This window comes from Rhinoraja longicauda, chromosome 11 (assembly GCF_053455715.1).
Source record: "Rhinoraja longicauda isolate Sanriku21f chromosome 11, sRhiLon1.1, whole genome shotgun sequence".
In the NCBI taxonomy this organism is placed as follows: Eukaryota; Metazoa; Chordata; class Chondrichthyes; order Rajiformes; family Arhynchobatidae; genus Rhinoraja; species Rhinoraja longicauda.
The window spans coordinates 1293969-1309110 of record NC_135963.1 but is presented as its reverse complement, the minus strand read 5'-3'; the positions used below and the strand labels follow the sequence as shown (position 1 = coordinate 1309110).

At 43.5% G+C, this 15142-nt stretch overlaps 1 protein-coding gene across 1 annotated transcript in view; it reads right to left on the bottom strand.

The window, feature by feature from the left end:
• Positions 1-15142, bottom strand: part of syde2 (synapse defective 1, Rho GTPase, homolog 2 (C. elegans)) — a 97144-nt gene that overhangs the window by 69670 nt on the left and 12332 nt on the right. The window contains exon 3 of the mRNA XM_078408109.1: positions 315-1423. Within this exon, the coding sequence (XP_078264235.1) occupies positions 315-1423 (1109 nt within the window). The remainder of the gene's footprint in view (positions 1-314; positions 1424-15142) is intronic.

Genomic DNA, 15142 nt, shown 5'->3' with positions numbered 1-15142 from the left:
TCACAAACAAATAATTTGTAATTGATGGTGTTACTTGAGATGGGTGTTGGCCAGCACAGTAACAAGGGTGTTTTCAAAGTGTATTATTTGTCCTACCCAAATCATCTCAAAATTAATATTTCACCCAAAAGGCCACACAACTCCATTAGTGCATCAGACTCCCGATGTTTTAGTATCAGTCGGGATAACGTACTCAAATTTTCAGAATGTGCCTTATACCCAAAACCTTCTGACTTATTATGAAATATGAAATATATAGCACAATATAAAAACACAGATCTCTTCCAATTGAAACAAAGTGACTTGGGGCTTACCTGACAACCTCGTTTTTCAATTTCCACGATACATTTCTGCATCAACAATGGCACCCTCAAGCCTGTGTTTTCCTTTTCAACTATTTTCCGCGCCTCAACACCAAAGACCGTTGGTTCTCGTTCTGCATCCGGGCTGTCCAATGAGTTTTCCCACTGCTCCATCAGAGTTAGTTTGACATAGATGAGGCCTCTAGGTTCAAGTTTTACTGCCAGTTGGTGCATTTTGGAAACCCTGAAGAGTGTGGGTAGCACCACAGTACCATGGCAGCAAACTCGGTTCCGGCGCGGCGTCGGCTCCCAGCTGAAGACCACCAGCTTGAGATGTTGTGCATTCTCCAGCTCAATATTGAACGTGTGGTCCATATCCAAAAACGTGGTTCTACACGTCAATAAAGCAGTCCTGGCCTTGTTGACTGAATCTACTTGTATGGCACAGAATACTTCTCTAGAATCAATCCTTGGTGGCTTTAAATCCTCAGCACCATAAAAATGTACACTCATTAGTCCTGAAATATACTGAGAACATTTGGGCTGATCCACAAAGCTGTAATGCCTAAAAGCATCAATGTCAATTTCTGCACTGTGTGTTTTATGAGCAGTTGCAGCAACGTTCCCCTTTGTAGGTTTATTTTCACAAGAGTGCTTCCCCGCTTTAGCCACGAGCTCTGGTGAATCACCGTCACTGAGGTAGCCACCTTTGCTGGCAGATTTGGAGCTTCCCGAACTTTTCTTTTTGCAGTTCTGCGATACAACACTAGTATCCAGGTGATAACGACTGATGACGTTCCTACTGGCAGCATTCACCACAATTCCAGAAGATAACGAGGATCCATACGTGCCTTTGGATGATGAATTATTTTCATTACAGTTATGGCTTGAAGTCCCTTTGATGCTTAATTTTCTGCTAAGTTCAGGAAGCTTTTTCATTTTCATTGAAAGCTTCCTCACAGTTCGAGGAGACTTTATCTTTTCAGGAAAGGACCAGTTAACCACAGTCCCCTTTTTCAAAGGGCTAGGGCTGGAAGGTGGTGAGAATTCATTTGTTGTTGCTGCTGTCGCTAACACTGCCATTGCACAAACAGAGCCATTGGAAGGATCCACAGTATGTACTAAAACCAAAATTAAGATCATGTTACTGTCCATACAAAAACTATTCCAAATCTTTAAAAAAACACCAAACTTTAACACATCCATAACATATTTGCAATTGACAAATTGTTGGGTATTGTCATTTTGTTAAAATGAAACCGTCAGTTTAACTTTCTGCATGAAACAATCAGTTTTACCCATGTTGTTGGCAAGTGGATGAACTGTGTGGTCCTGTTGCAATCCTTAAACAACTATGGGCCCATTAATCATTTTAGTGGTGGTGCTTCAATTGTCCCCTTGTATCTGGGGTTGGGGGAAGATGTATTAAGACAATATTGAAGTCTCCATGTCCTATTCATCCTAGTCTTCACTGGAATTATACATTAGGAAAGAATCTATACTTAATTTCACAGGAATTGCTCTCTTCCCACACAAGTTGGGAGCTGTGAAGCAGCTGGCTGGCGATCTATAAAGTCTCAGGGGTAAATAATGGCAACGAGCAAGATAAAGGGAATTGTCTTCACATGCCAGCATCCTAGCAAGGAAGGAATGCAAGACATCTATTATATTGTTCTGCTGGTGTCTGTTATATTGTTCTGCTGCAATAAGAACCTCTTTTTTTTTATCAACTTCGAATCTTTCAGTTAACATGGCTCAAAATATCAATTCACATCACATATGGTTTTCATTTCATGTAAGCAGCAATATAGCCAGTATTCTGCTCACCAATTTAGCAGCTGTATTCACCCCCGAAGAGTAACTATTTTCTGAAGCTGACTTTCAGTATGGCATTGCTCATACAAAATAGTGTAAATGTCAACATGAACTATCATCAGAACATGAAAATAATGACTTGGTTTGTTAATTAAATCAATCTGCTGCCAGGTTTTACAAATAAAATAGAGCAATAGATTAAATTGGCCAATAGTCAGCTAATAAATGTCATACTTAATTTCCATCCCTGTGGAAGTAGAATGCCAAAGCAGGGCCTGGGAACTCCACACATTCTTTTACACTTTACATGGAAAGTGCACCAGGGATGTCTGGAACAAATGCCGACGCTACTAATATGTTCTACATCAGACAAGACAACAAGGCAGCCAATTTTCAGTGAAACAAAAGCAGTCAGTCACAGCGGTACAGTACAGAAATGGACCATTCATCACACATGTGCATCCACACCTACACTAATGCAATTGCCCTGCACTCATCCCCTATCTCTCTACTGATTGCCTATTTAAGTGTCTCAACATCTCTTAAACATTGTAATTGTATCTCCACTACTTCCTTTGGCTGCAAGTTCCAGATATAAAGCAGTTTCTCATCAAATCCCTTTAAAGCTTCCTCCTTTCACCTCAAACCTACACTTTTTTTGATGCCCCAGTCATGGAAGATGATTCTGAATATTTACACTATCTCTGCCTGTAATAACTTTACATATCTCTATCAGATTCATCCCTCAGCCTCCTTTACTCCAGAGAAAACAAACACAGCCTATTCTTCAATCTCTCCTCATAATTGAAGCCTCTAATCCAGGCAACATGCTGGTGAATCTCCGCCTCACCCTCTTCAGTACAATCTCATCCTGCCTCTAGTGAGTATGGTGACTACATCTGCACACAGTACTCCAAAGGTTTTTCTCCTAATCTGATTCTCTGCATTGCAGCAGGAAATATTTCTGAACAGTGAAAGGCCTATACTCTAGCTATTTGCAGTATAGATCTGACATGAAACTACTGTAGTCAAGAAAAAAAGACACTCATGATCATTTCAAACAATGCTACTCATTGTACTGCTTGTCGAATAGTAAACTGCAAGGTTATTTAATAGTATACAGTAACAACATGAGGTATTTTTAGACCAAGAAAGATTAATCTTTCCTTTAGTGGCACTTAAAAGCAATGGGGAAAGGAGGAGCAAAGAATGAAACACAAGGCATAAGTTTCCAATGCAGTCGGTGTCATTACTGCATGAAATCAGTTGCCTTTCTGTGACATTTCTCCTGGAATCTGTGTCTCCTGGGGCAGACAACATGGTGCAACACAGACAGTGTTGCCACTCAACTCTCTCGGAAGTACTCATTCAAATAATTCTCTTTAAATATGGTTAAAACATTGCTCTAATCCCATTTGACTGCAAATTCCACACTCAGTTCTGAATTTATTAACGTGATTGTTTCTGTAACCTTTCAGCCACAGCCCCTTTGAACAATTCTAAAGAGTCCAGGCCTGTCTTCACCAATCTGATGAAGCTAGACACAAAAAGCTGGAGTAACTCGGCGGGACAGGCAGCATCTCTGGAACGAAGAAATGGGTGACGTTTCGGGCCAGGACCCTCCTTCAGACCGATCACCAATATGCTGCATGTTTTGTTCTTCCACTCTCCCACCCCAAACTCTACCCACTGTCCCAGACTTAAACAACATCATTTATTCTTGTCTGAAACAATAAACCAAACTAAACTATTTCCAAAACTATTCCTTTAGAATTCCAGCATCTGTAGTATTTTGCGTTTGGAGTTTTGCTAGGCCTGCTGCAAGGCTGATTTGCTACAGACACTGCTGCATGAAGAGTAAAACTTCCTTTCAGTTTGTGACTACAGAATTTTGCCCGAGGTGAAAATTGCTATTAAAATTGTCTGGCAGCAATATAATAATAAACACCCTTGACATTCTCGGCAAGCAATTTCAAGCTGTATCACTGCACCTGGGATTATCCCCATCAAATCTAACTGTTGTAGCCATTCATCATTCTCCTCATGTCAGCTGAAAAAACACCAATCCCATCCCACCATTTGTCTCTAGCCTCGTAGATCATAGCATATTATGTGCGTGCCAAGCACTTAAAACAGGGGAATACAGGGCAGATTCTCACCCAACTGTAGCACAGTCAATTTTTAATGCACAGTTCTTTCAGAAATACATGAAATAGCCTCAAACATCATCAAGCCCTTCAGAGAAAGAGGCTGACAATACAATCTTTTCTGGAGATGCTTTCAATGCTTCTTGCATTAATGTTTACTCATTACGCTCTTGCACCAGACATACAAATCACCAACTTCTTAGAAAATCCAACAAGGATTTATTCAACCCCTCCATGCCCTGCCAAGGATTTGTGTTATTTAATACATAAACACCTGAAGAGATCAGAATCTAAATTAGACACAAAAAGCTGGAGTTACTCAGCAGGTCAGCCCAGCATCTCTGGAGAAAAGGAATAGGTGACGTCACGTGTTCCTTTTCTGTCTGACCCATTGAGCTACTCCAGCTTTTTGTGTTAATTTTCGGTTTAAACCAGCATCTGCATTTCCTTCCTACACATGAGATCAGAATCTATTTTGATATGATTCAATTCGCCAATATTTTTCTCATAAGTGAATTCTACAAAATTTTGCACTTTAAGATATTCCAATCGGATGAACGATTCAACCAATGTGCCGTTGAAATCTGAAAATAAGCATGCCATTCATTCCCAGATAGCAGGCTCTATCTGGGAAAGGATGCGGCTCATGGCACTTATATTTAAGACCAGACTAAGTTTAGAAGAATGAGGGGATACTTCAGAATGATCACATTGAATGGCGGTGCTGGCTCGAAGGCCCGAATGGCTTACTCCTGCACCTATTGTCTATTGTCTATTGATGTTTCCACTAGTGGGAGAGTCTAGGACTAGAGAACATAGCCTCAGAATTAAAGGATGTTCTTTTAGGAAGGAGGTGAAAGATTTCTTTAGTCAGAGGGTGGTGAATCTGTGGAATCCTTTGCCACAAAAGGCTGTGGAGGCCAAGTCAGTGGATATTTTTAAGACAGAGATAGATAGATTCTTGATTAGTACAGGTGTCAGAGGTTATAGGGGAGATAGATCAGCCATGATAGAATGGCGGAGTAGACTTGATAGGCCGAATTTCCTAATTCTACTCTTATTCCTTATGACCTTATCACCAGCTCACCCTGTTTGCATCACTCTCTCTCCAAATCTCAATGGACGTCAGTAATTTAATTTTCTTCTGCAATTTTGTACAAATGCTATCCAACTTCTCAAGTGATCCAAGTTGTTTTGTCAATCACGGTTATTATGAGAACCAACATTCAGGTTCAGATATTAGTTCTTCAAATGGACCTACGAGCAACAGTCAAGTTATCCCCACATGCCACCTGTTTTGGAAGTAAGCCAAAACACACAACTCGGCAAAAGCCAGACCATATTAACATATAACATATAACATATAACAACTACAGCATGGAAACAGGCCTGTCCGGCCCTACCAGTCCACGCCGACCATTCTCCCTGACCTAGTCTCATCTACCTGCACTCAGACCATAACCCTCCAATCCCCTCCTATCCATATACCTATCCAATTTACTCTTAAATAATAAAATCGAGCCAGCCTCCACCACTTCCACCGGAAGCCCATTCCATACAGCCACAACCCTCTGAGTAAAGAAGTTCCCCCTCATGTTACCCCTAAACCTTTGTCCCTCAATTCTGAAGCTAAGTCCCCTTGTTGGAATCTTTCCCACTCTCAAAGGGAAAAGCCTACCCACGTCAACTCTGTCCGTCCCTCTCAAAATTTTAAAAACCTCTATCAAGTCCCCCCTCAACCTTCTACGCTCCAAAGAATAAAGACCCAACCTATTCAACCTCTCTCTGTAGCCTAAGTGCTGAAACCCAGGCAACATTCTAGTAAATCTCCTCTGTACCCTCTCCATTTTGTCGACATCCTTCCTATAATTTGGCGACCAGAACTGCACACCATACTCCAGATATTAATCCCACCCAGCCTCTCATATATGGTGCCAGGATGTCCATCAATTCTAGCAACTAAATACTAATAAAATTACTAATCACAAGCATGACAGAGTAACTTAATTTCAAAGCCATCAAAGGCATGTCTCCAGGGTATTATTGCAGATTCAGAGGATTTGAAAGGATTTTTTGTAGGAGGGGTTTGGAGGTAAGGGGGTGACAAGGAGGGGGGGGGGGGAAACGAAAAGGCAGGTTGCTAAAAAAATCTGCAGACAACATGCATATGAATTAGGAAACATTTGGTAATCATCCAAAGATTAAGTCGTCCAAAGATAATGAACTTAAGTCATAAGTCATAAAATCTATAACAAAAGGATATTTTTTTTATTTCACAAAAAATAATTTGGATGGGATATACAAAGTGAAAAATTGAAAAATAATTGTGATGCACAAGGATTTTTAAATGAAACGTATAAATTGTAGGAATTGTGACCTCAAACAGGTTACCCCAAATCACAATGCTAACACTAAAATCTACTCCAAGAGCTTTTGATTTTAATCACAATGTATTTCAGTTATTTCATGTTTCAGTCACATTTGAAAGAATGGGGGCAGAAACAATAATGTATAAAATTACGTTAACATTTTTCACAACTGGTGTTACATTATTTGATAAAACATTTGCATTTGCAAACTTTTCTCCCCCATTCTCCCTTGCTCTTTCCCTTTAAACACGTGGTTCCAAGTTTTAGTGCGGTCCATTTTGGGAACAGCGTTTAAAGTTCTATAAATTTTGAGAGCTATGGATAAGACGTCACGTGTGGAGGCGCCTAACGGCTGCGGCTCGCTGGCAGTCTGTTTGTCCTTTGTCCTTTTTTTGTTTGTGTGTTGGTGTTGGGGTGTTTTGTTTTGGTTGTGCATGTGTGGGGGGGTGTATGTGGTGGGGGGTGGGGGAAATCTTTCTTTTTTTAGGTCTCTTCCTCGGGGCGAGGCTTGGCCGCGGGGCCTTCCATCGTCCGGTGCGGCTCGGCCGCGGGACTGAACAGTGCCCGGTGCGGCTCGGCCGCGGGGCCTTCCATCGCCCGGCGCGGCTCGGCCGCGGGACTTTCCAGCGCCTGGTGCGGCTCGGCCACGTGGACTTTCCATCTCCTTGCGGGGGCTGTGCGGGTCGGTCGCCTCGGTAGGGGTCGAGTTGTCTGTACGTGGGAGGGGCATGGGGGAAGAGAGAGGGGAAGTTTTTGGCCTCCATCACAGTGAGGGGGTGTTTGGAGTCACTGTGATGGATGTTTGTGTTGGGGTTGTGCCTTGTTTTTTTGTACTGCTGGCTAAGTAATCTCGTTCTGTACGAATGACAAATAAAGCTATTTTGGATTTTTGATTTTTTTGGACTGGTCCTGGGGTGAAAGTACTAAATTAGGGAATACTCGTTGCAACAAGACTGGTCAGGAACTGGGGAAACAGATTGCGAGCAAGTGCTTGGAGGTAAATCCACATCCAACATGTGGGAGTCTTTCAATGGTCAGGTGGTTACTTCAGGATTAGCATGCTCCTGTGAGGATGCAAGAACGGCTACGTTCCTGCATGCCAAGAGATAATGCAAGTTTAGTTCTCATAAATCTATTTTGCATCCTTTCCAGTTAACAAGTTCACAAATTATAGGAGTAGAATTAGGCCATACGGCCCATCGATCTCTGCCTCCTAATCCCATTTTCCTGCCTTCTCCCCATAACCCTTGACACCCGTTCTAATCAATAATTTGTCTATCACTGCCTTAAAAATATCCACTGACGGCCTCCACAGCCCTCTGTGGCAATGCGTTCCACAGATTAACTCCCCTCAGACTAAAGAGGTTCCTCCTCACTTCCTTTCTAAGAGCGCCCTTTAATTCTGAGGCTATGACCTCGGGTCCTAGATTCTCCCATCAGTGGAAACATCCTCTCCATATCCACTCTATCTATGTTTTTCATTATTCTGCAAGTTTCAATGAGGTCCCCCCCTCAACCTTCTAACTCCAGCGAGTATAGGCCCAGTGCTGTTAACCGCTCAAAACATCTCTGTTTGCAGATGACACAAAGTTAGGTGGCAGTGTGAGCTGCGAGGAGGATGCTATGAGGCTGCAGGTTGACTTAGAAACATAGAAAATAGGTGCAGGAGTAGGCCATTCGGCCCTTCGAGCCTGCACGGCCATTCAATACGATCATGGCTGATCATTCAACTCAGTATCCCGTACCTGCCTTCTCTCCATACCCCCTGATCCCTTTAGCCACAAGGGCCACATCTAACTCCCTCTTAAATATAGCCAACAAACTGGCCTCAACTACCTTCTGTGGCAGAGAATTCCACAGATTCACCACTCTCTGTGTGAAAAACAAACTTTCTCATCTCGGTCCTAAAAGACTTCCCCCTTATCCTTAAACTGTGACCCCTTGTTCTGGACTTCCCCAACATCGGGAACAATCTTCCTGCATCTAGCCTGTCCAACCCCTTAAGAATTTTGTAAGTTTCTACAAGATCCCCCCTCAATCTTCTAAATTCCAGCGAGTACAAGCCGAGTCTATCCAGTCTTTCTTCATATGAAAGTCCTGCCATCCCAGGAATCAATCTGGTGAACCTTCTCTGTACTCCCTCTATGGCAAGAATGTCTTTCCTCAGATTAGGAGACCAAAACTGTACGCAATACTCCAGGTGTGGTCGCACCAATGCCTTGGATAGGTTGGGTGAGTAGGCAGAGCATGGCAGATGCAGTATAATTTGGATAAATGTGAGGTTATCCACTTTGGTGGCAAGAACAGGAAGGCAGATTATTATCTGAATGGTAGACACAAAATGCTGGAGTAACTCAACGGGACAGACAGCATCTCTGGAGAGAAGGAATGGGTGACATTCGAGGCCCGGGTGTGCTTGTATATCAGTCACTGAAAGTAAGCATGCAGGTACAGCAGGCAGTGAAGAAAGCTAATGGCATATTAGCCTTCATTGCGAGAGGATTTGAGTTTAGGAGCAAGGAGGTCCTACCGTAGTTGTACAGGGCCCTGGTGAGACCACACCTGGAATATTATGTGCAATTTTGAGGAAGGACATTATTGGTATTATGGGAGTGCAGCATAGGTTCACCAGATTAATTCCCGGGATGGCGGGACTGACGTATAATGAAAGAATGGGTCGTTTGGGCTTGCATTTGCTGGAATTTAGAAGGATGAGAGGGGATCTGATAGAAACATATAAAATTCTTAGAGGATTGGATAGGTTAGATGCAGGAAAAATGTTCCCCATGTTGGGGGAGTCCAGAACCAGGGGTGACAGTTTAGAATAAGGGGAGGTAGGCCATTTTGGACTGAGATGAGGAAAAACTTTTTAAAACAGAGTGTTAAGAATCTATGGAATTCTCTACCACAAAAGACACTTCATACACTTCACCTCCAATTTCCATCCTGCCCTTAAATATACCTGGATTATCTCTGACATCTCCCTCCCGTTTCTGGACCTCACCATCTCCATCACAGGAGACAGACTAGTGACGGACATTTACTACAAGCCCACCGACTCGCACAGCTATATGGACTACACTTCTTCCCACCCGGTCCCCTGCAAAAAGTCTATCCCCTACTCCCAATTCCTCCGTCTACGCCGCATCTGCGCCCGGGATGAGGTGTTTCAGACTAGGGCTTCCGAGATGTCCTCGTTCTTCAGAAAACGGGGCTTCCCCTCCCCCATTATAGATGAGGCTCTCACTAGGGTCTCTTCTACATGCCGCAGCTCCGCTCTTGCTCCCCCTCCCCCCACTCGCAACAAGGACAGGATCCCCCTCGTTCTCACCTTCCACCCCACCACCCAGTGGATCCAACATATCATCCACCAACATTTCCGTCACCTACAACGGGACCCCACCACTGGCCATATCTTCCCATCCCCTCCCCTCTCTGCGTTCCGCAGAGACCGTTCCCCCCGTAACTCCCTGGTCCACTCGTCCCTTCCTACCCAAACCACCCCAACCCCGGGCACTTTCCCTTGCAACCGCACGAGATGCAACACCTGTCCCTTTACCTCCCCCCTCAACTCCATCAAAGGACCCAAACAGTCTTTCCAGGTGAGACAGAGGTTCACCTGCACCTCCTCCAACCTCATCTATTGCATCCGCTGCTCTAGATGTCAACTTATTTATATCGGCGAAACCAAGCGCAGGCTCGGCGATCGCTTCGCTGAACACCTGCGCTCGGTCCGCATTAACGCAACTGATCTCCCGGTGGCCCAGCACTTTAACTCCCCCTCCCATTCCCAGTCTGACCTCTCTGTCATGGGCCTCCTCCAGTGCCATAGTGAGGCCCGCCGGAATTTGGAGGAGCAGCACCTCATATTTCGCCTGGGCAGTTTGCAGCCCGGTGGTATGAACGTCGACTTCTTCAACTTCAGATAGCTCCTCTGTCCCTCCCTTCCCCTCCTCCTTCCCAGATCTCCCTCTATCTTCCTGTCTCCACCTATATCCTTCCTTTGTCCCACCCCCGACATCAGTCTGAAGAAGGGTCTCGACCCGAAATGTCACCCATTCCTTCTCTCCCGAGATGCTGCCTGGTCTGCTGAGTTACTCCAGCATTTTGTGAATAAATCGATTTGTACCAGCATCTGCAGTTATTTTCTTATACAGTGGAGGCCAGTTTGCTGGATGTTTTCAAGAGTTAGATTTAGATCTTAGGGCTAAGGGAATCAAGGGATATGGGGAAAAAGCCGGAACGGTGTACTGATTTTGGATGATCAGCCATGATCATATTGAATGACGGTGCTGGCTCAAAGGCCCGAATGTCCTTCTCCTGCACCTATTTTCTATGTTTCTATCATATGTTAACCCATTCATTCCTGGAATCATTCTTGTAAACCTCCTCTGAACCCTCTACATTGCCCATCTGTCAACCAAAGAACCATCTTGAATGTTAATTTCTGCACACAGCACAGTACAACACAGACCCCTGAGACACACCACTTGTTACATCCCTCCACTCCAAAAGTGCACTGTGATTGGTCCAGCATCTATCTTGGAACAAATAATTTTTCTGTGCCGTGCAGATTGCTTTGGTATGGTCTCACCACCTTTGAGAAAGATGCACTGTAGGGTCAGTCATTTGTTCTCTGCACTGAATGCTTCCCAGCCTCTTCCTTTCGCATGGAGAGTTTGTCTCAACAGGACAGGTGTCATTGCCATTTTCCAGAATGGCTGGCTCCATTTTTAAAGCATTTTATACTTTTGCCGAGCATTAGTATATGTGAAAGCATTGTGGTGCTACCACTTTAAGAAACGCCTCACTTTTATTGGGCTCTGTGCAGAAATTAACATTCAAGATGGTTCTATGGTTGACAGATGGGCAGTAAAGATGGACAATGAGTCAGCTCCCGACACCACACTGGCGATATACTGAGATTAATCATGCGGATCCTCAGTGGAACACTGACTGACCAGGCAGACGGCCACATGAACAGAAACTAAAATCTGCCAACATGCTGTGCTGGTGCTTGGCTTTAGCTCCTCAGCAACCACTTGCTGACACAGCTATGGAGTTTCCCATTTCTCAAGTTATGTCCAAACTCTTTGGGCCTAGGTACACAAGGCAAACTCCTAGTCAAGATGGAGTTCATTTGCAATCCCTGAATGCACTTGGCAGGGTTGCATGTAAAGTGCTACTACACAAAGCAAATCACAAACCGCAGGGGGTGGGGGGGTGGTGTGCAATACATGGCGGCACAGTGGCGTAGCGGTCGAGTTGCTGCCTTACAGCACCAGAGACCTGCGTTCGATCCCAACTACCGGTACTGTCTTTACGGAGCTTGTGCATTCTCCCTGTGGGTTTTCTCAGTAATCTTCGGTTTCCTCCCACACTCCAAAGACGTACAGGTATGTAGGTTAATTGGCTTGATATAAGTGTAAATTGTCCCTAGTGTGACAGGATAGTGTTAATGTGCAGGGATCACTGGTCGGGGCGGAATCAGTGGGCTGAAGGGCCTGTTTCCGTGCTTTATCTCTAAAAAAAACTAAATATGCATGGGGACAAGTTGTGTCAAAACAATGGGGATACAATATAAGAGAGAGGGGACTGGCAATCAATAATCGTTTTCAGATTGATAAATTAAATTGATGGAGCTCCACAGGGCAATTAAGAAAGCTGTGATGATGAATCTGTAAAAACACTGGTCAATTAAATGAATGAGCTGGGATGGTAGAATGCAGCAAACCAATAACTGCAGTGTCCTTTACATGAAACAAAGTTACATGCAGGTATACAAATATAAAAGTATAGCAAGTAATTGGGACTGTAAATGGAATGCTGGCCTTTACTGCAGAGTATAAAAGGCAGCAAAATCTTTCTATAACTGAATTGGATAATAGAGAGCACACCCACTAATTTTCCCTTTCTCCCATTTGCTCCAGAAACCCATACATTGCCTAGTCCATCACAGGAACAGATTTCCCCACTGTTGGAGGTCCACAGGATGTGTTTCCTCAAGACAGCTAAAGGCCAAAGCCACACACCACTGCTCCCATTGGGTGGGTGGTATAGGAACCCGAAGGACCATTATCTCCAAGTTCAAACTTCTGCCCAGCAACTATCAGGCTCTTGAATGTCTCTGCACAAACCCATCCCTCCACTGAAGCACAACCGTTGCTCAATGTGCTTCATTTCTTGTACTATGCTGGTCTGGATTACTGAGAATAACAGAATTTATTGTATATTTATTTGTTCTTGCATCTAATACGTCTGTAAAGCTGCAACTAAGATTTCTTTTGTACTGGTTCCCATCCAGTGCATTGGACAAATAAACACTCTTGAAGTCTTGAATGTACTTTTTTTTAATATAAAAAAGTTCCAGCTGCTCAGTGTGCTACTGCAAGGGCAAGTTACAGATCTTTCTGTTGCAGTCTCTGCAGCAAATTGACCACGTTTCAGATGCACCCGTCAGCACACTTCTGCAGGCTGGAATAGTCCCAAACCCGTCTCCACTCACCATCACCCCTTTAATTTTCAACAAGCCTCTGTAGAAAATCCACTTTCATTCTCCAGTTAAATGGATATTTGGGTCTTCACTGCACTATTTGCAGCATGATAGAAAACAGTGTACATCCAATAATCAGGTTATTTTCTACAACTGAAAGGGAGTGTCAAACAGAAAAACATTCTATACGAGTAATTTCAGTGAAGATTGAAGGCAACAATAGGTTGATTACCTAACAAAGAAATGTTGGAGCAAAGGTAAAAAGTGTGGTATCAGTTTATTGCCACATGTACCAACATAAAGTGAAAAAGTAAATCATACAATAAGCTATAATCATACCATATATAGTGCAATGGATACGTGTATGGTATGTTTTCTTGGCCGTAGTATCAATGCGGTTGGAGCAGAAATTGTTGGTGATATTGACACGCAAGAACGAAGCTCTCCACCATCTCAGCTTCAGCGCCACGGATACAGACCAGGTATCAATGATCAGCGTTCATTCTGCTGCCATTGAAGGAGAAGTAAATATTGTCCTACAAATATTGTTACGCCGACAAAGTGCAGAGATTTACGGCAATGTTGCCAGGACTTGATGGCCTGAGCCATCATGGGAGAGGTTAGCCAGGCTAGGACTGTATTCCTTGGACCAAAGGAGGTTGAGAAGTGATTTTATAGAGATATACAAGATCATGAGGGGCATAGATAGGGTAGAGTCTTTTTACCCTGAATAGAGGAATCAAGAACCAGAAGATAAAGAAATAAGGTGAGGGGAAGAAGTTTTAATGGGAATCCAAAGGGCAGTTTCCTCCCCCCACCCCACCCCGAATATGGGCCAAACGCAGGCAGATAGACTATTGTAGATGGAGCACTCTGGTCGCTTGGGCAAGCTGGGCCACAGGGCGTTTCTGTGCAAGATCACTGAAGGAAATTCTAATGAGACATCCAAAAAGCACCCAGCTGGCATGATTAAGTTGTGAAACTGCAACTATTCTAAAGTTTAAGACGCAACTACTAAAGGTCGTGTTCCAGGGATATATGCAAGCACAAACAACTACCCAGGGCTCAAGTTTTGTTCAAGCGGTTTTAAAAAAGTATACTGCTGGCTATTAGATTGTAGAATTATTTCAGGATAATTTTCTGATTTGGTCTAGGCAGGCAGTTAAAGAATAAGAACTTCCTATAAACATTAAAAGACTAAATTAGTCAGAAGTAAGTTGTAACAAATTTCTGCAGCAAGTATCAGCTGCTGGCAACATATGGAGCCTTTATTAATAACATGTTTACAACTGGCACATTTCAGAAAATAAGTCAGCCATGTTGAAATTGTGGTGAGGAAAGTTAAGGCAAGAAGCTGAAATATTCAAATTCACATGGGAACAATTGTACAAAAATGCCTAAATAATAGCATAAATAATTTGTGCCACTTAATAGAAAATTACCGTTGACAAAATAATTCTCTACGGTGTTATTTTCCCAACACCACGTACATTTCCCAATGTTTCTATGATATTTAGTCTGCAGACAAATTGCCTTCATTATGGTGAACAGCAAGAGATAATTCAATCAGGGCTTGCTGGGCAGATCAACAGGACAGTCATTATCCAATTCCAATTTGGGGCGGTACAGTGGCTTAGTGGTAGAGTTGCTGCCTTACAGCGCCAGAGATCCAGGTTCGATCCCGACCAGAAGTACTTGCCTGTACGGAGTTTGTACGTTCTCCCCGTGACCTGCGTGGGTTTTCTCTAAGATTTCGGTTTCCTCCCACACTCAAGACGTACAGGTTTGTATGTTAATTGGCTTGGTATAAATTTAAAATTGTCTCATGTGTACAGCAGTATTAATGTGCGGGGATCGCTGGCCAGCGCGAACCCGGTGGGCTGAAGGGGAAGGTTTCCGCACTGTATCTCAAACTAAAACTAAAGTATTTTCAGGCTTATGATACCACGATGTCCACTGGAGTGCGTGTTGCAAAGTAAACTGTGCCCCTTCCTAACATAGTGATTAAAAGCCTCA